This window comes from Raphanus sativus, chromosome 4, assembly GCF_000801105.2.
Source record: "Raphanus sativus cultivar WK10039 chromosome 4, ASM80110v3, whole genome shotgun sequence".
Classification (NCBI taxonomy): Eukaryota; Viridiplantae; Streptophyta; class Magnoliopsida; order Brassicales; family Brassicaceae; genus Raphanus; species Raphanus sativus.
This window is the reverse complement of record NC_079514.1, coordinates 13,309,903-13,330,857: the sequence shown is the minus strand read 5'-3', so window position 1 is coordinate 13,330,857 and position 20,955 is coordinate 13,309,903. Positions and strand designations below refer to the sequence as shown.

Genomic DNA, 20,955 nt, shown 5'->3' with positions numbered 1-20,955 from the left:
AAGACAAACAGAATAAATTAATTGAACAATATTGACAAATAAAAAAAAAGTTGAATAATATTTATTTTGTTTCATTTAATTTATCGTTCTAGGTTTTTAACACAAACTAAAAGTTATTAAATTTATGTTTTATCTTTTATAATTATTGTTTTATTAGACTATATTAATTAATGAATTAAAAGAATAAAGATAAAACTAAAAAAATGTTTCAAAATATACAACGATGAGTAAATTGAAACAAAATTTTAACTCCAAAACGACAACTAAGCTAAAATAGTAGTATTGTTTAAATTTTATTTTCTCGTAAAATAATTGGGAGAGCAAAAATCACATGAACCACGAGAGGACACGTGTCGGGTGCAGAGACAGCCAATCGGAGCAGAGTGGTCTTCGATAAGACAAGTATTCTTAGTTGCCCCATAGCGACACAAGATCGCCGCTCGATACTCTTCTTGCGATATATATCACATGTACATGTTGGCTTCTTCCGCGAATAAATTTTGTGGTCTAGTTTGCACAATACATTTTCTTTCCCTATTATTATTGTTTTGTTGTTACTCTGCACATTGTTACCTACTGGGTCCGATCTATTTTTGGTCAATAGCTCGTTTTGGTTAGAAGTATGTGTCTCGAATTAATCATTTGAGCGAAGGAAGAAAAACTGATTAGTAATCTATCTAAAAGAGTCTGTTTGATCACCTCAAGAGTTGAAGGTTTTATAACCGTTAGATCTCAAGAAGGCTTGATACATTTGAACTGTTACATGTGTCCACATTGATGTGTTCAAAAATACTGCTGATCCATCGGATCATGTATCGGCTGAGGAATCTAATCCACTTGCAGCACACTAACAGTTGTCAATTGTCTTTAACCAAAAACAAAACCGTCTGGATCATAACTATTACTCTTTTTTCCAAAGTACAAATACGTTCTAAATAAAAACTTGAAATTTTAGATTATTATATAACTAGGTGTTTTGCCCGCACATGCGGGCATAAATTTCTTATAAATACTTATTAGTTTATGTCTTATTAATCTAAAACCAGCATAATAAATTATTAATTATGTTTTTAAATAGTTAAATCAAACATCAAAATATTTATATATGTCAAATACTTTTAATCAAAATATATACTTATTATTGTGTTAAGTTTTTTTAAAACACTCATATCTTAGAGATAGTTTAGAAAATATATTTATATTTTTTGGTTGACTAATATTTAGTAATAAATTGTTTTGTATCTTATTTTTTAAATTTTTATAATAAAAATATTGTTTTCAGATAGGCACAAGAAAAAGAATATATATAGAAGAATTATCTTTTTTTTTTGATAATTCTAAAATATTATTTTGTAATCAATTATTTAATATAGCATATAACATATAAACTTTATATCATTAAAATAAATTAGTGAATAGTTAGAAACTAATAATAAATTAATAACTATCTAAAAGTCTAAAACCTAATAAAAATATGACAAATAAGAAAAGCTAATATAACATATAAATTTAATATTAATAAAATAAAATAAAATTTGTTTTTATTTATATAGAATATTCATTAAGGCTATTATTTTAAATTAATGATTTAGTGACTCAGCTCAAAACAAATAATACAACAATGATAATTTAACTTAAACTTAATAAAAATATGACAAATAAGCAAAATTAGCTAAAATCATGGAGAACATGACAAGTAAGCAAAATCACTTCATAAATAATAGTATAGATTAGTTAAATACATAATTCAACTAAGAAAATTAAAGATTCAATAATATCAATTTCATATGTATAGAAACTTGTAAAAATCTTATAAAATAAATAAAAGTATTACTATTGAACATAGAAAGTATTATACATCTAGTCAAAATAAATCTTATATTCTTTTATCTAATAAGAAAGCTGATAAACTGCTAATTTTAATAAAAATATTTAGCTAGCCATTTTTGTTGTAAAATGAAAAAGATAAGCTGATAATGTCTATGGATATACAAACTAGCCCAAAATAAATCTTGTTTTTGTTTTGTAAACATATACGTTACGTACAAACTTACCCGTCTGCTTAGCTTTTCCTTGTAATTTATTTGTACACAGAATATTTAAGTTGCCAATCATTTTCTTATCTTGTTGTGTAGCATATGTATGAGTAACATATATCTATTCGTTGCCCTTTCACAAAGAATAATTAATAAACGCTCATATAAACAAAGATTCATCACATGATTGTATATCTACATATGCGTATGTAAACATGTACAAGTATAAAACTTTGTAGAAGGCAAAAAAACAAAGAAAAAGCCGAAAAACAAAATTGCATGGAAAAAAATAAATAACTGAAACAAAAGAAAACCACCAAGAAGTGCTTTCTTTAACAGAGAAAGCTCTTCAAGAACCTTAAAACAGTTCTGTTCCAGAGTTTCCGACCAAAAGCCAGTTTCTTCTTTATCTGATATAGAGAAAGAGAAACGCATGGAAGAAGATTTGAACCAGATTGTTAATAGTTGCAATTACAATGGAGAAGAAGAGCAAGGAGATCCAGAGAGCAACACGCTGAACCAGCCTCTGGTTAAGGCTAACCGAACATTATCTTCAACTCCACTTGCTTTGGTCGGTACAAAGGTTTCTCACATCGAGAGCTTGGACTATGAGTATGTCTTCTTCTCCTTCTTTGCACAATTTTGATTTCCTGGTCTCAGTTTTTTTTTTCTAATGTTTTAATGTAATATATTTGACAGAATAAACGAGAACGATTTGTTTAAGCATGATTGGAGAAAAAGATCAAAGACACAAGTGCTTCAATATATATTCTTGAAATGGACATTCGCTTGTCTTATCGGTCTATTCACTGGTCTTATCGCCACTCTTATCAACTTAGCCGTTGAAAACATCGCTGGCTACAAGCTTTTAGCAGTTGGCCACTTCCTCGCCCAAGAAAGGTAGTCCATCCACCTCCAAAAACTTTCATCTGGAGTGTACTAACTAATAATGACAAAGTCTTGTGGGGAAACAGATATGTAACAGGTTTGATGATATTTGCTGGGGGGAATCTAGGGCTGACGTTGGTTGCGTCTGTGCTTTGTGTATGCTTTGCTCCCACGGCTGCTGGGCCTGGCATTCCTGAGATCAAAGCTTATCTTAATGGCATCGACACTCCCAACATGTTTGGTGCTACCACTATGATCGTTAAGGTTTGTTTCTGAACTTTTAAGGAGATTCATGTGTTAAGTTTGACTATTGACTCACACGGTTCGATAGATCATTGGAAGCATTGGAGCGGTTGCAGCTGGACTTGATCTAGGTAAAGAAGGTCCTCTAGTTCACATTGGAACCTGCATAGCTTCATTGCTTGGACAAGGCGGACCAGACAACCACCGGTTAAAGTGGAGGTGGCTTCGTTACTTCAACAACGACAGAGACCGAAGGGATTTAATAACGTGTGGCTCAGCAGCTGGAGTGTGTGCAGCCTTCAGGTCACCTGTTGGAGGTGTGCTTTTCGCCCTTGAAGAAGTCGCCACTTGGTGGAGAAGCGCCTTGTTGTGGCGGACTTTCTTCAGCACAGCGGTTGTTGTGGTCGTTCTAAGGGAGTTCATAGAGATATGCAACTCAGGCAAGTGTGGACTGTTTGGAAGGGGAGGGCTTATCATGTTTGATGTCAGTCATGTAACTTATACTTACCATGTGACTGATATAATCCCTGTCACGTTGATTGGTGTCATTGGTGGAGTTCTTGGGAGCCTCTACAATCACTTTCTCCATAAAGTTCTCAGGCTTTACAATCTCATCAACCAGTTAAGTTTTAAAAATGCTGCAAACTCTTGTTATGTTTATGCAAGGTGGGTTACTTACCTGGTTTGGTCTTTTTTGCAGGAAGGGTAAGATCCATAAGGTGCTTCTCGCTCTTACTGTATCTCTCTTCACATCGGTTTGCCTCTACGGTCTTCCTTTCTTGGCCAAATGCACGCCTTGTGACCCCTCAATAGAAGAGAGGTGCCCAACGAATGGTAGATCAGGAAACTTCAAACAGTTCCATTGCCCAAAAGGCTACTACAGTGATCTAGCTACTCTGCTTCTCACCACCAACGATGATGCTGTCAGAAACATTTTCTCTTCCAACACTCCCAATGAGTTTAGCATGGGCTCCCTTTGGATATTCTTTGTGCTCTACTGCATCTTGGGGCTGTTCACGTTTGGTATTGCGACACCATCCGGTCTCTTCCTCCCTATCATCCTCATGGGTTCTGCGTATGGCAGAATGCTTGGTGGGATGATGGGATCTTACACTAGCATTGACCAAGGGCTTTACGCTGTCCTTGGTGCAGCTTCACTCATGGCTGGTTCCATGAGAATGACTGTGTCACTCTGTGTTATATTCCTTGAACTCACCAACAACCTTCTTTTGCTTCCCATTACAATGATTGTGCTTCTGATTGCCAAAACTGTGGGAGACAGCTTTAACCCGAGTATCTATGATATCATACTGCATCTTAAGGGCTTACCTTTCTTAGAAGCAAACCCGGAGCCGTGGATGAGGAACCTCTCCGTTGGTGAGCTTGGTGATGCTAAGCCTCCGGTTGTAACCCTGCAAGGTGTAGAAAAGGTTGCTAAGATAGTTGATGTGCTAAAGAACACTACGCACAATGCATTCCCTGTTTTAGATGAAGGAGAAGTACCTCCTCAAGTGGGTCTAGGAACTGGGGCTATAGAGCTCCACGGGTTGATCCTGAGAGCTCACCTAGTTAAAGTGCTGAAAAAGAGATGGTTCTTGACAGAGAAAAGAAGAACAGAGGAGTGGGAGGTCAGGGAGAAGTTTCCATGGGATGAATTGGCTGAGAGAGAAGACAACTTTGACGATGTGGCTATCACAAGCTCTGAAATGCAAATGTATGTCGATCTTCATCCTCTCACCAACACAACTCCTTACACAGTCATGGAGAACATGTCTGTGGCCAAGGCTTTGGTGCTGTTCCGGCAAGTGGGACTTCGACATTTGCTTATTGTTCCGAGGATTCAAGCCATAGGAGTGAGCCTATATGCTTTTTTGACTCTCTTTTGCTTTCATATACTTGCAATAGAAGCCTATTAACAAACCTAATGACACTAACTAAATCGTTTGCAGAGGTCTCCTGTCATTGGGATCTTAACCAGGCAGGACCTAAGGGCATACAACATTCTACAAGCTTTTCCTCACTTGGAAAAATCCAAAGGTAGAAAAGCACACTGAATTGCTACTTAATTTGTTTTTACCTGTTGTCTGTAAAAATGGCTATGCAGCTGTGTTGTTTTCTTCCCATTCTTGAAGATGTTTCTGTCCAGTTTTGCAACTTTTTTCTTCATACCAAACAGAATGTTAACAAAATTCCAAAATGAATTGTAAGTATTCTCTTTACCGTTCATTAAAGTGTATAAGTGTTTTTCTTATGTTGTGGGGATCTCGAATCTTGATCGTAGTCTTCGAATCCAAAACGTTTTCCAATAAAAACTCTTCCTCGAATTTTCAATATCATGTTTTGCACGATTTTTGCACGGATCTGTTTGTAACTTGAATCTTCATAAATCCGTTTTTGCACAAATTTTGCACGCATCAGTAACACACCAATTTTTGACTTCATAATCAGTTTAAGACACTTAATAAGGCTTATATAAATGTTATTCAAACCGCAAAACGTTATTTTTGGTTAATAAACCCTACTTCATCGGAATTTCCTCGGAATATTTCAAGAAAATTCCGAGGACAACTTATTTTTCCTCAGAATTTCCTCATAATTTCCTCAGAATATTCCGAGGAAATTCCGAAGAACACAAACCCTATAATCAAAACTTGTTTTTCCTCACAATTTCCTCGGAATTTTCCGAGGCTTTTCCGAAGAACACAAACCCTATAATCAAATCTTTAAATCCTATTCCGAAGAATATGTTTTCCTCGGCATTTCATCAGAAAACGCCGACGGATAGTGAGTTCCTCGGAATTTCCTCAGAAATTTTTCGAAATATTCCGAAAAGTTCATTTTCCATCGGAACGTCCGTCAGAATTACGCTGTTTTCTTGTAGTGGGTAGGGACGAAGGATAACTCCAACAACCATCTCAAGTTTGTCCAAAAAGGTGAGTAATACATGGAGAAAGTTGATCTGTGGTATGAGAAGGGCAAGGACGGTGTGGAGAGGCATGATTGAGAGTTGAGAGAGAGAGAGAGAGAGAGTGTTGCCAAGTGAGATTTCTTAACTTTGGGAAAAAAGGTTGCAGAGACGCGGCGTTAATATTAAGTCAAGAGAAGAAATTTTGAGATGACTAAAATGCCTTTCCTCTGTAAGAAAAAAGACTATGTGATCTTCTTGGACGTATGTGTAGGAGAGAGCTTAGTAATAAGAGAGAAGTTAACCGTAACTTTTGCTTGCTTGTCGTATATGCCGGGAATAAGTGACGTCCTGCATGCATTAATGATCTTCCGTAAAAAAAGAAAATAAAGTTTGAAATAAAGTTAGGAGACGAGGTTGCCTTAATTTCCCTGTTTTGTCGCGCATCGAAATAGCATATCATGTTAACGTCGTACTATAGGGTGCTTTGATCAAACGAGGGAAAACAAACAATGTTTTTAACGGTGGAGGTGGAAAAAAAATGGATGGAGGAGGTTAAACTATCAAAAAGATGAGCTACGACCGGTCTAACATTTTTGATTTTTAAATATTTTGCTCTTTGCAACTCGAGTTCTACCGTTGTTAAAAAAAAAGCCGCTATAGTAATGCCACGTCATAGACAATCGATAGTATTTACCTCTGGCTGCTTGGTTTACATTATTTTAAGGGAAATTAGGACTACTACCTAAGCTCTTTAGTCTATTTAGGTATATACCAATTGACACTATTAAGACACTGTATATAATCATTTATGACTCTGTTATCCCTATAGCTACTCTAATACAATATCGTCAAATCAGAAATATTAATATTACATTACTTTACCAACTATTTCAAATTAATGTTCACCTTTCTTCCTCTTTCATATCTTATATTTCGTTCTTTTTCTTCTGTAAACACTATTAAGACACTATATATAATCATTTATGACTCTGTTATCCCTATAGCTACTCTAATACAATATCGTCAAATCAGAAATATTAATATTACATTACTTTACCAACTATTCTAAATTAATGTTCACCTTTCTTCCTCTTTCATATCTTATATTTCGTTCTTTTTCTTCTATAAATAGCTTCCAATTACTAGAGGACAAATTATCCGGTTAACAAAATACAAAACTGTATAAGAAATCAGTTTTCTATATAATTTGATTACACTTATGTGAAGGTTTGGTTTCAGGATTTTTTATTGGGTTTATGGTTTAGTATTGAATTTAGGCTTTAATAACTAGGGTTTGGGTTTTGGGGTTATTAATATTACACTTATGTGAAGGTTTGGTTTCAGGATTTTTTATTGGGTTTATGGTTTAGTATTGAATTTAGGCTTTAATAACTAAGGTTTGGATTTTGGGATTACTAATAGGTTTAGAGTTTAGGTTTTAGGATTTAGTGACTAGGGTTTGGGTTTTTGGCTACTACAGTGATCTAGCTACTCTGCTTCTAGCTACTCTGCTTCTCACCACCAACGATGATGCTGTCAGAAACATATTCTCTTCCAGCACACTGAATTGCTACTTAATTTGTTTTTTTTTACCTGTTGTCTGTAAAAATGGCTTTGCAGCTATGTTGTTTTCTTCCCATTCTTGAAGATGTTTCTGTCCAGTTTTGCAACCTTTTTTTTCATACCAAACAGAATGTTAAAAATATTGCACAGATCTCTATTTGATACTTGTAAATTCACAATGAGGGGGGAACCATATCTCCTGTTTAAAAGGAACATATCAAAATTGTTTTCTCATCCACTACATGGTCTCCTGGACTTTCGAAGTTCAATCTGCTTGCAGAGACCAACTAATAAGAATCCTTATGATTCTACGTAGCACGCACTTTCTTTAATCCAACTTTCTTACTTCCCGATTTCTTCTTTTTCTTCATTACAACCCTTCTCTTGAATACGGCCAAGACTTCAATGCTGAAAACACCAATTGTAAAAGTAAGCACTTATTGGAATATAAAACATAGAGTAATTGTTACTTATGAACTGATTACCTGTCAGTTCCGGGGAAGAAGTTGAAGCCATGTGCTTTTTCCAGCTCCCATGCTCTGCTAGATAACAATGACTTGCAGTCCTAAACAATTGTTTAGAAGTTAGAAAGAACCAAAAGAGGCAGAGTTTGTTCGTAGTATAGAGGTGAAATCAGTGATTTGTCTCTAGTACCTCCTTAAAGCTTTCCCAACCACAGCTTATATAAATGAGTCTTTGCGGTAGAGTATTATTCTCCTCTGGGGTGGTCAGCTTGTTGCCAGCTTGAACTGAAAGTTCTCTTGCTCTTAGTATCCACGGCCTCTTCTCCTCTTTTGCATTCGAGCTTGTACTGAAATTAGAGAAAAATTTGACAGACCCATAAAGATCTAGCTTTGGAGTTTTGTTGATGCTCTTTGGAAGCAAATTCAAAAAATTTATTCAGAAGAAGTTGAACAACCTCTGTGATGAAGACCTCATTCTTTTCTCAATGGAGGGGACAGACTCCAAAATCTGACGGAGAGAAGCATCCAGACCTCTCCTTGGAGGATCTACGACGACTACATCTGTTCCTATAATCCACGATAGCGGGTTCTGTTGAAATTTGAATAGAACACCTCATTAAAAGTGTTAAAAACAATTCCTAGAAAATTTTGAATTATATATTTTGCTAAATGCAAAACACTACTGACAACTGAAGCATCTGCATGGTGCCAAGTGATGCTGCAATTCAATGAGTTCGGCAACCTCTGGATTGTTTTCTCAAAAGACAGCCTAGCTTCTTTGTTAACCTCAATGCATTTGACAGAACTGCGATCAGGATAAAGTTTATAATTCGGGTCAATTATTTTCGTCAATATGAACATATATACACAAATCTTATTAAATGCATGACAGATATGAACAATCTCTGTTCTTGCCTGCATTTTCTCGATGTAGCTAACGATAGTCCGATTACCCCAGCTCCTGCGTATAGATCAGCAACAGATGATCCACCAGGAACATACTTATGCAGTTTCCAAAGCAAGCTATCAAAAGCCTGACGCACAACAATGGGAAATATTAGGATTCATACAGCATTTACTACAGCCATCATGAAAACTTCAGTTCCAACAAGCAATCAAATCATCTAGCTGATCGACTCGCCGCTCATAAAGCTTAAACTAAATAACTGCATGCTCACCCGTGTATTTGCTTGGCCAAAACTGGATGGATCCAGGGATATGTCAATTCCTCCAACGTGTTCCCAGAAATCTCTCTCGCCTAAAAGATGCCTCCATCTATTTCCAAAGATTATCTAAAGACAAACGGAATGATTAAGGCTGCTGAACAAAAGAAAAGTAACACTTTTAGGCAGAAGATCTCTAGTTCACAACGTTATGCCAGAACAAAATCTAACACTGATATTTTTGTATCTTTGGCCCAAGCATACGAAAATCTTGTTCTCTGACTCACATTGTTGGTTGATGTCTGAAAGTTAGCCCATACAGAATGGATCAGGTGAAACTTGCAGTTGGGTCCACCCTTTCTCCACAGGAACTGCAAATGAGAAATATATAAATGAAACTAGCAGAACAATCAAGAGAAAGGAATCATACGAAAAACTCACGCTGGACAAAGCTTGCAACTTATCTGCGTTATGAGATCTCTCATTTCTCGAGTTCCAGACCAAGGAGACCTGCACTTTTCCTGAAACCAAGATCCATAACTCAGCAACTCTTCACTCAATCTCATTCAATCAGATTAGTGCAAAAAAAAACAGAAAACTGTTCCGACCATTTTTGTATCTCTCAGGGGCACGAAGTGATGTACTGTGCGTCGTAACAGCCATCTATAGAAAAAGTTATTGGAGTGTAAAATCTTCCATATAAACTCAAATATGATACACTGATACCACTAATAAACCACCTGAACATATCGCAAGTCCCCAGTGCCCTGATCCTCATCAAATGGCACAACATCGAACACCTTAATACCTTAAAGTATAGTAAACAATATAATCAAATCTCCAGTTCTTCTGAATCACAGAACAAATAAGAAACAATACCTTCTCTCAGTAACTCGATGGCAGCATTAATATTAGGATGATGAGCTGCAAAAAAAAAAATCAGAACTCAACCTAATCAAAACCATCATGACAACAGTACGGAACTCGTTTCCAGCCTAGTTGAATTTACCTTTACATTCAGGGATATCTACAACGGAATGAGTTCCCTCTTGGTACAACCCGATCAATGCATTATCCGACGTGCCACGAACCGCTAGTTTTGCTCTGCACCTCCATCCCCACTGCCACACAAGAAGCACGCCCATATTCAAAGAACATTTCACCAGAAACTAAAAGAACCTCATGACGATGAGAAACCTATAAAAAAGTGAAATTAACCAGTCTACAACTATCGAAAGTGAAATCTTCAACGCCGTAACGCTTGAAGAAGCCTGAAGCTTCGTCCACGACAGGCGGACGCTGGAGATTGAACTCATGCGTGCAACCTGAGCACCTGCAAAACGCAAGAGTCACGAATTTTAAGCTCAATTCGAATCAATTATCACTAAAATTCAATTGAAAATTAGGAGAGCATCGGCGAGAAGAGCGTACGACTGGAAATGAGGGCACTGGAGGGAGCAAGCTAGCGAGTCTGAGGAGCTTGACGGGAGAGAAACAGAAGCGACGGGAGGAGAAGCCGGAGGCGACACGCGGCAGGTTATAATTGGATAACGGGCGCCGAACGAGAAAAGCGTCGACGAATGCATCGCTGCTTCTCTGTCGTTGCCGGGAATGGATAAAGTAAAAATAAAAAAAAATAAACAATCTCTGCCCGGTTAATATTAAACCAAATTTAAAGGACCCGACCCGATTATTACACAATCCGACCCAGTAAAATAACACACTCACTCACTCTCGCTACTTCCCTCCGAAACAGAGGAACCTCACACCGTCTCAAGAACAGAGATGAATCCCTCTCCTCCCTTCCTCCTCTTCTTCTACCTCATCCTCCTTCTAACCCAAGATTCTCCCGCCCTTTCCCTCCGTTTCTCTCCGTCGCAGCCCAACTTAACCCTCTACGGAGACGCCTTCTTCCGCGGCCACACCATCTCCCTCACCCAGCAGCAGCCCTGTTTCCCCTCGCCCTCGCCGCGAAACTGCTCCTCCTCCGGCATCGGGCGAGCCCTCTACGTCTACCCGATCAAGTTCCTAGAGCCCTCCACCAACACCACCGCTTCTTTCTCCTGCCGCTTCTCCTTCACCATCATCTCCTCCCCTTCTTGCCCCTTCGGCGACGGCTTCGCCTTCTTGATCACCTCCAACGCAGACTCTTTATCCTTCTCCAACGGCTTCTTGGGTCTCCCCGACCCGGCTCTAGACCCGCACGGCTCCTTCGTCGCCGTCGAGTTCGATACAAGTTTCGACCCGATCCACGGCGATATCAACGATAACCACGTCGGAATCGATGTGAACTCCATCGTCTCCGTCGCTTCCGTCGACGCGATCTCCAAAGGGATTGATCTCAAGAGCGGGAGAGAGATGATGGTGTGGATTGAGTATAGCGACGTTCTCAAGCTCATCAGAGTTTGGGTTGGGTATTCGCGGGTTAAGCCCAAGAGCCCTGTTTTATCTGCACGGATTGATCTCGCGGGAAAGTTTAAAGAGTACATGCACGTCGGCTTCTCTGCTTCCAACGCACTTGGTTCAGCTTTTCATATCGTCGAGCGGTGGAAATTTAGAACCTTTGGCTCTCACCCTGACGCGGTTCAAGAAGATGACGACGACTGGTTGGTTTGCTTTGAGAATCCCAGGAACGCTCACCATCGTTATGGCTTTGATGTTAGGGTTTCAGTTGTTGGGTTAAGGATCCCTTTCTGGAGTCTGATACCTGGTTTCGCTGCTGTTGTTGTTCTCACCGCGTTTATTGCTTACTCATTGATTCGAGGCAAGAAGAGGATTGTTTGTGAAGGACTGAACAGGGTCCCGGGAAGATTATCCTTGGCTGAGATAAAGTCTGCAACTTTGGGGTTCAACGAGAACACAATTGTGGGTCACGGAGCTACAGCTACTGTGTACAGAGGCTCCATTCCTACTGTTGGACCTGTGGCTGTTAAGCGCTTTGATCGGGCTCACTGGCCACAGTGCAACCGCAACCCTTTCACCACGGAGTTTGCTACAATGACGGGTCACTTGCGGCACAAGAATCTAGTTCAGTTCCAGGGTTGGTGTAGTGAAGGAACAGAGACGGCTCTAGTGTTTGAGTATTTGCCTAATGGAAGCTTGAGTGACTTCCTTCACAAGAAACCTTCATCGGATCCGTCAGAAGAATTCATAGTCCTCTCTTGGAAGCAGAGGGTAAACATCATTCTCGGCGTGGCCTCTGCGCTTAATTATCTTCATGAAGAATGCGAGAGACAGATCATCCACCGTGATGTCAAGACCTGTAACATAATGCTTGACGCTGAATTCAACGCAAAGTTAGGTGATTTCGGGTTAGCTGAGGTTTACGAGCATAGTGCCATGTTAGCTGGACGCAACGCTACTCTCCCAGCAGGTACCATGGGTTACTTAGCACCCGAATACGTTTACAAGGGTGTACCTTCCGAGAAAACAGACGTTTACAGCTTCGGTGTGGTGATTCTTGAAGTGTGTACGGGGCGTAGACCGGTTGGAGATGATGGGTCAATACTTATAGACCTGATGTGGAGTCTCTGGGAGAAAGGGAAGGTACTGGATGGTGTTGATGTTATGCTGAAAGAAGAGTTTGATGCAGAGGAAATGGAAAGAATGCTGATGGTTGGGATGGTATGTTCGCATCCTGATTGCGAGAAGCGGCCTAGGGTGAAGGAGGCTGTGAGGATTATACGTGGGGAGGCACCGTTGCCAGTCCTTCCGGCAAAGAGGCCTTTGCTGAAGATACATATGACTACGGAGACGGAGGAGATGATTGCCGATAGTTTGGTTGGGGATGAACTTCCTTGGATGACGCCTAAGTCACACTTTTAGCTGTAAAATTTCCTTGTGTAACGCTTGAAATACACTGTGTCGATTGTGACTAAACATTCAGAATGATAGTTTTAGTAAAGAAATCAAGCTATGTACAAAACCAAGAAACTTCAAATGATTTTTCTGACAGAAAGAAAAACAAACAATAGTTCCCTTTGTGGTTCATGTTTTAATAACATTGTCGCAATTTTATGCTCACACAACCATTACGCCGGGTTTTGAAACCAGAGATTAGTAACTAGTTTTACTCGTCGGTACCAAAGTAGCGATCGCCATACTCACCCAAGCCTGGTATAACCCGAAAGTCTTCATTCAGACACTGATCTATTTCCGATGTCACAATCTTCAACAGTGGAAACCGTTTGCAGACGCAATGGATTCCTTCCGGAGCCTGCAGAACGCGGAATCAGTTGTGAGTTTGTGACTGGGAGATAAGAGTAAGAACAAGTTATGTGATGACGTATCATTTGGTTGATTTAACACTCACCGAGATAAGATTGAGGAATATTATGTGAGATTCAGGGACTCCTTTACGTATGAGTAGTTCTATCGCCTGACTTGCACAGTTACCTTCAAGAAATCCAATGAACCTTTAAGAGAATGTACACTTCAAACCATGAGAACAAAAACTAACTGAAAGTACCTGTGCCTAAAACGGGATCTAGAAGCAGGACATGGCGCTCGGAGATATCACTTGGAAGCTTCTCATATATAAGCTGATTAATATGCAAGGAAGACTTTTTTCTAAGTTTCTTTGTTTCGAAAGAAAAGAGATATCATTCTTTGTAAACTGTCAAAGGTGTTAAGAAAGAAAAAAACACACAAACAAACCTGCATTCCGTTGTCGCCTTCTCGATGAATAAGAATCTTCCCAATTTTAATTCCTTTGCAACATGCACGTAACGCGTTTTCCATGCTTTCACCACTAGTAGAGCGTACAAAACAGAATATCTTAGCCAAGAGAATAGAATGTGAAATGAACTCACTCAACATTTGAGCAAACAAACAATGTGTGCTTCCGATGTTATACACGTTTCTTTTATCCCGCATTTTGAAGGTGTAAACAAACTATTTCCATCTATCAAGAACTTCAAAACATGTAAGACCTTTCAACGCTCACCTTCGAATGATTGAGACCCCACAAAGTTTCTTGCAGAAATCAACACCGCTATACACAGATCCTGGTTTGGGAAAATTAAGAAATTAAAATCGTGGAGATGCAATCGAGTAGCAGTAAATGCCACATAAAGCATTAGGTTTTCTCTTTTGACTTCCATAATGCACAAACAATCTTTCTAGATCCGTGACGAAAGAGATGATAATGGATCTCAAGAACTAGTTAGTCCAGTTTTCAGAACCATGAATATCTAAAGTAAAAAAATTATATAGTATATTAGCTACAGCTAAAGCCATTCTCCTCTCATACCTGTTGGAGTAATTACTTGTTTCTCAGTGAATGGCAAATGGCCAAGACCATGCTCTACAACCTGAAATGAATCCACTAACAATCAAAATAACAAACTTGAAAGCTGATACGTTGAAAGGAAATCACGAATTAAAAGGGTACCAGACGAATGAGGCGATCTGAGTAAAACACAAAGTCATGTTTTGATATGTCCTTCTCCCGAATAAGTGTGTGCATGCCTCTTATCTGCAATTATGATCTCAGTGTGAGAAAATGTTTTCAGCCTTATCGTCAGAGTCAAGCATCAAATATCAGGAAAGTGGCAGAAGTTACCTGAAATGTTGATTGGATAACAAAAAGATTTGGGTAGATTTTGCAGAGATCATGTTGCCCAAGTTTTGTGTGGATATGTTGCACAATCAAATCAACTGCAACGTGATTGTCACCTCCTCGAGGAATGATTACATCGGCATATTTCTTTGAAGGGAGCACAAAATCATCAAACGCAGGCTTCACAAACTTTGCATACTGCAAATGAACATAACACCCTCAAACCAAGGAAAATTATGAAATAAAAGAAGCTCGGAAGATGGCACTGTTATTTAGACGAATAGTCTAAAGAGAAAGAGTCCAGACTCGGGAACACTGAATTGTTCAGTACTGAACAAAAATCATAAAGTAGTGGTTCCTGGTCTCGTATTCAACACAGTTAGAGCACTAACTTAGATATGTTGACCTGTCTGACAAGATTTACACCAAAATTTGAAACAGAGACTAACCTGTTCAAGCACAGAATCAACATCCCTACCCCTCTCAACTGTGTCGCGCCTGATTCTGCGAGCAAGCCTCACATCAGCATCTGTAACCAATTAATAGCTAAGATCAGGACTTTTAACTTTGATAGGATTATACGCACTATAAGGAGAATCAAAGTTCGCTAATTATATAGCCCCAAAGGCAATCAAGTCTGTCTTTAAAGGTCAACAAGTAAGAATTTGCGAAACTGAGTTAATCCGTCAAGGGCATCATCAGCAACAGAAAAGGAAGTGGACAACTTCCATCACAATATACAGTACTCACTATATCATTTAAAGTTGCACAGAAAATAAGGTCAAATAAAGGAAAAGAAACAAATATACTGCAACTAGTTATCCTGGAGTTAAGTTGGCAACCTGTGTCAACGAAGATCTTCATATTCATCAGATCCCGAACACGTGAGTCATGAAAAACTAGAATCCCTTCCAAAATTATGACATCACAAGCATTGACCTGACAAAAGTAACCCACTGATTGGTTTAACAAACGATAATCCTCATAAACTCAACGCCTAAAATATACTTAAAAGATGCAAAAATGGGTATCGTTGAAACATAAACATTTCAAAACACAATATCCGAAGATCCAACCACTTGGAGTTAGAAGCTAAAACCAGAAAACCGCAGAAACATAACATCTGAGGAGGTCAAAGAAAAGGAGATACATCTTAGGAAAAAAATAGACAGAAAAGCATGCACCTGGCGAAAAGCATCAGATTTACGTTGATGGGTCTTGAAGTCGTAAATTGGAATTTGATAGGGTTGCCCACTCTTGAGTGTATCAATGCAATGCAAAAGCTGCTCAGTGTCAAATGCATCTGAAGAATTAAAAAAAAAAAAAAGACAGATTGAAAATTTAACCAATTTGTCCTGAGCTGAATATCATTGTTCTCAAACAATAAATAACAAACAGAAAAAATATACCAGGATGGTCGAAATTGTATTCTTGGACACGCGCCAGTTCTTCAGATGTGAGACCACGGTAAAATGAATCCTAATCAAACAAACAGTACATCATATTTCCCAAAGGTAGAGAGTGAGTGATACATGAGTAACTGAAGGACATGGAGGGCTTCAGAATCAAAACCTGGTTAACAAGCACAATGCGATGATCATGAAGTTGCTGAATGATCATGTCACATACCGTGGTCTTACCAGAAGCTGTACCACCAGTAACTCCTAACAGATTTCAAAAACAAAATCAAGCCCTAGAAACTGAGATTGATCCAGATATCTCTAAAATGCTATCGGAGACTTTGAATAGCTAAAACCCTAAGATAAGATCAATAATAATGCAGTAGAATCGCCAAACTCGATGATCAGAGAGTTCGATATTTGAGTAAGCAAGGATAAAAGGCGCTAAGGAGAATCGGAAATTCACCGATGACAAAAGGCTGATTAGGCGCCGCGGGATCCGAAATCGGGGAGAACGATGGAACGCCTGACCGGAAGGGGGAAGGGGAAGAGTTGGCGGATTTGGACGGGGAAGAGAGAAGGCCACCGTCGAGGCGAAGACCGGAGAAGTGAGGCCCCGATGCCTTCTCCATGACGTAGTCAATCGATGAAGAGTCTTCCGGCATTAGATTTTCCGGTGAAATTTCAGATTAGGTCTCCGGGGAACGAAACGAGAGGAGAAGATTCGGGGGAAGAGGAAAAAAAAAGTTGCGTAGTGATCTCAGTGACGAAACGATTCTGCACATGCAACAATACGGCAGCCCCACTTGTATCTCTCGCTCCCTCCGCCTTTTAAAAAAAAATATTTATTGACAGAAAAACGTGAAGGAGACTGCTAAATTAAAATCTTAAAATCTATTTTCAATTGGATTTATGTGAGACCTTTAAATTGAACAATTACTGTTGTACTACTTGATGGACTAACATAAAATTTACCTAACAATCTTAATTATAATATCTACTTTCATAGAAATTTAAATTATTAAATTAGCTACAAATTTGAGAGTAATATTTATACATTATAAAACTTTAATAATCATTATGGTAATCAATGTATTAAGTTTACTCTTTTGTTTCATAGTTTTATTTATGGGGCTTATTGCAAAAGTGACTCAAAACTTGAATTCAAACAGAAAACTAACATTTTCTTTTGACTCATTTTTTTTTTGAGTTTTTAACCCCACATCTGCATTTTATCTACGAAAATGCCATTAACCCTTTTTTTTTTTTTTCGAAAATGGCTTCTTTACTGTCTCAACCTCATTTTCTTCAAGTATTTACAATATTGCCACTGCCATGAATAGTGGGAACAACCTTGTACGAACTGTTTGGAGCTTTTAATGCCCTTTAATGCACGTAAATCTCTTTACACTCTCTCTGTTTCAATTGTTATGAACTAAAAACAACATTTCTTTCACTTTCTCTCCATATTCATCCAAAAAACTGAAGCTTTTGATTCAAAATTGTTTGGAGCCATATTTCTTTCGTTTTGACTTACGGTTGCTTTCGTTTGAGGTTCTGGGTGGTTGGAGAAGACCCTGTGTGCAAACAAAGTCATCTCACCTAGTTGAAGGTACGAATTTGAATTTTTTTCAAAATCTGTTCGCGTAGAAGACTTACAAGTAAGTCATCTGTATGTAGAAGACTTACTGATGAGTCTTCTGGTCAAACGGACGACTTAAACTAAGTCGTCCAGCTTTGTTTGGTGAAAAAAAACAGTCCAGACGACTTATATATAAGTCGTCTATGAGAAACAGGCTAGTTTTGCATTTGACCGAATCGTGTCAGATCTTTGACTATTTCTGGACGACTTATAATTCAGTCGTCTCTCGGAAAGTTAAAATTTCAATATTTTATTAAACTAGACGACTTACGTGTAAGTCGTCTTAGGTTAGTTTTGTAGTTGAAAAATAAAACTTCATAATTTAACTTTTACCAGACGACATAATATAAAGTCGTCCCGTCAGAAGACTTAATTTAAAGTCGTCCGGGGAAAGCAAAGTCGTCCAGAATTTTTCCCAATTAAGTCGTCCAAACCTTGCTTATCCCGGACGACCTTAAATTAAGTCGTCTAGCTGGACGACTTTTAGTTAAGTCGTCTGGAGAAAGTTAAATTTCAAGTTTTATTTTTCAATTACAAAACTAACCTGGGACGACTTACGTGTAAGTCGTCTAGTTTGAATAAAATATTGAAATTTTTACTTTCCAGAGACGACTGATTTATAAGTCGTCCAGAAATAGTCAAAGATCTGACACGATTCGGTCAAATGCAAAACTAGCCCGTTTTTCGTAGACGACTTATATATAAGTCGTCTGAAATTTTTTTTTTAACAAACAAAGCCGGACGACTTAGAATTAAGTCGTCCCTTTTAATTTTCAATTGCAAAAGTGACCTCTTTAGACGACTTACCTTTAAGTCTTCTGGACGACTTAAATCTAAGTCGTCTGCGATAATGTTTGTTGAACTTCTTCATTTTCTCTATGTTTACTAATGTGTTTTATTTTGAATATTTGCAGATGATTTTTAAGTTACATGCAGTGTATGGAGAATGGTTGTTGAGAGATTTCCGTTGGGATTTTGTGGTTGATGATCTCAAAGGAGCAAGATTGTTTTTATTGAATGAAGATTCAACACATGCTGAACTTGTTGCAATGGCTCAAGAAGATTATAACCTGGACATGAGATCAGTGACTGTGGAGATTAGCTACTCATTACCAGCAGAAATGATGATGACTCCAAGCAGTCCTCCCATTCATGTTACAAGTGATAGACAAGTTCGAAACTTGCTCGAGATACTCAAAACGCATAGAGTATGTCTTTGTGTATCAAGCCGCAGCAAGGTGGAAACGGTTTCAGAGAAAAGAGAAGAAGCTGGTGATAATGATGAAGCTGGTGAATGGGAAGAAGATGTTGGTGATAATGATGAAGCTGGTGAATGGGAAGAAGATGTTGGTGATAATGATGAGGCTGATGAATGTTTTGAAGATGTTGGTGATAATGAGTCTGTTGAAGATGAAAATCAAGATGGGGAGGAGGAAAATGGGGAGGAGGAAAATGGGAGGAGGATGCTGATAACACTATTGTTGGTGAAACGGATCAGAATGGTGGGGATTACAGTCTTTATGGAAAGGTTCTAGATGAGGACGAGGAAGATGATGATAATATTTGTTTTGAAGAAATTGAAAAGACATATGCTAAGACAAATGCTATTGAAGGAGGAAAATCGGATTGTACCAGCATCTATGTCAACCAGAGTTTTGTTAGCAAGGATGCACTGCTTTCAGAGCTGCGGTTGACAGCAGTGAGGGGTAGGTTTTCTTTCAGAATATACAAATCAACAAAAACTCTCCTTGTGGCAATATGTCGGGTTAGCGGTTGTGGATGGAAGATCAGAGCGAGTGTGAAACATGGGTCAAACACGTTTTGGGTAACAAAGTATGTGGAAAAACATTATGCTCAATTGGAGACCGAATCGCTCAGCGGAGACACTGTACTCCAAAGTATGTTGGTAGTCTTTTCATTGATCGTGTTGGGATCATTGATGGGATAACTCCACAGCATATCACTGATGCAATGAAGAACATGTTTGGCATGACGCTTGATTACACCACTTCATACAGAGCACTGTTATATGCACAGAAATTGGTGAGAGGATCAGCAGAAGAAGGGTATTCGCGTCTGCCTTCATATCTCGAGCAAATCTCCATTGCAAATCCTGATTCTATCACGGCTATAGAACTTGATTCTGAGAAAAGATTTAAGTATCTATTTCTCTCTTTTGGAGCTTCTATCAAAGGTTTTAAGTATCAGAGAAGGGTCATTGTGGTGGATGGAACTCACCTAAGTGGAAAGTATGGAGGTGTTATGTTAGTTGCAGCCGCACAAGATGGCAATTTTCAGATATTCCCATTGGCTTTTGGGATCGTGGATGCTGAAGATGAACCTTCTTGGGAATGGTTTTTCACAATTGGCTAGTTGTATATCTCATGACAAGCCTCTGGTGATAGTCTCTGACGGCACGCGGCCATTAAAAGTGCGTGTGAGAAGGTGTTTCCTTGGGCAACCGAGGAATATGTTATTATCACCTTCAAGATAACATTGTCAAAAAGTTTAAAGGGAACATCTCATGTACTTGGTGAAAGGGGCTGCTTATGCGCACACGGTTCACGATTTAACCGTACATGGCTGAGATACGGAGTGCAACCCGGAACTTGCAACGTATTTGGAGAAGGCCGACGCCAAGCTATGGTCAAGGGTTTATTGTAAGGGGAACAGGTTCAACATAAACAAGCAACATCGCTGAATCTATTAATTCCGCACTGAAGCGAGCAAGAGGATTTCGATTCCGTTCCTGCTGGAGTTCATAAGGCAGAAGTTAGGAAAATGGTATTGGAAAAGGAGACAGATGCTTTGAGTCTCAACTGTACATAGCGGGGTGTTGAATACTTGCTTGCTGTTCGATCAGAGATAGCGGATACGATGACGGTCGAACAATTGATGGATGGCGTTTCTTTGTCAAAGGTGGCAAAATGGACTGTGCGGTTGATTGGAACATGTAAAGTGTGGTTGTGGTGTCTATGGAGTGGAGAAATACTTGCTCTCATGCTATAGCAGCTGGAACACATGCTGGTGTGCATATGACACACTTGTATGTCCACTTTACTCAAGAATCATCTGTATGCAGGATACT

The 20,955-nt window shown here is 38.8% G+C and overlaps 5 protein-coding genes across 5 annotated transcripts; 3 read left to right on the top strand and 2 right to left on the bottom strand.

Annotated features, from left to right (window-relative positions):
* The first annotated feature begins 2,177 nt into the window (after positions 1-2,177).
* Positions 2,178-7,795, top strand: LOC108849619 (chloride channel protein CLC-b). Its single transcript, XM_018623199.2, has 6 exons — positions 2,178-2,648; positions 2,736-2,936; positions 3,011-3,188; positions 3,256-3,788; positions 3,868-5,020; positions 5,117-7,795. Exons 1-6 carry the CDS (start codon positions 2,470-2,472, stop codon positions 5,219-5,221), a joined length of 2,349 nt encoding a protein of 782 aa, XP_018478701.1. The 5' UTR covers positions 2,178-2,469; the 3' UTR covers positions 5,222-7,795.
* Positions 7,770-10,895, bottom strand: LOC108848599 (uncharacterized). The gene is made up of 15 exons (XM_018621995.2): positions 10,697-10,895; positions 10,484-10,598; positions 10,275-10,386; positions 10,145-10,189; positions 10,006-10,073; positions 9,874-9,928; positions 9,707-9,786; positions 9,553-9,636; positions 9,281-9,394; positions 9,018-9,136; positions 8,790-8,907; positions 8,558-8,691; positions 8,293-8,449; positions 8,124-8,203; positions 7,770-8,046 (listed from the first exon to the last, which is right to left on the bottom strand). Exons 1-15 carry the CDS (start codon positions 10,849-10,851, stop codon positions 7,947-7,949), a joined length of 1,536 nt encoding a protein of 511 aa, XP_018477497.2. The 5' UTR covers positions 10,852-10,895; the 3' UTR covers positions 7,770-7,946.
* Positions 10,896-10,915: 20 nt separating this feature from the next.
* LOC108848598 (L-type lectin-domain containing receptor kinase S.6) lies at positions 10,916-13,236 on the top strand. The gene has a single exon (XM_018621994.2). It carries the CDS (start codon positions 11,051-11,053, stop codon positions 13,088-13,090), a length of 2,040 nt encoding a protein of 679 aa, XP_018477496.2. The 5' UTR covers positions 10,916-11,050; the 3' UTR covers positions 13,091-13,236.
* On the bottom strand, positions 13,196-17,051 carry LOC108834767 (uridine/cytidine kinase UKL1, chloroplastic). Its single transcript, XM_018608093.2, has 14 exons — positions 16,692-17,051; positions 16,398-16,489; positions 16,235-16,304; positions 16,010-16,128; positions 15,668-15,764; positions 15,275-15,354; positions 14,829-15,023; positions 14,658-14,741; positions 14,517-14,577; positions 14,211-14,271; positions 13,922-14,015; positions 13,734-13,806; positions 13,578-13,660; positions 13,196-13,481 (listed from the first exon to the last, which is right to left on the bottom strand). The coding sequence occupies exons 1-14, from the start codon at positions 16,888-16,890 to the stop codon at positions 13,335-13,337; spliced, it is 1,455 nt and encodes a 484-aa protein (XP_018463595.1). The 5' UTR covers positions 16,891-17,051; the 3' UTR covers positions 13,196-13,334.
* Positions 17,052-17,702: 651 nt separating this feature from the next.
* LOC130510796 (histone chaperone ASF1-like) lies at positions 17,703-19,402 on the top strand. The gene is made up of 2 exons (XM_057007453.1): positions 17,703-17,837; positions 18,782-19,402. The coding sequence occupies exon 2, from the start codon at positions 18,782-18,784 to the stop codon at positions 19,400-19,402; it is 621 nt and encodes a 206-aa protein (XP_056863433.1). The 5' UTR covers positions 17,703-17,837.
* Positions 19,403-20,955: the final 1,553 nt, after the last annotated feature.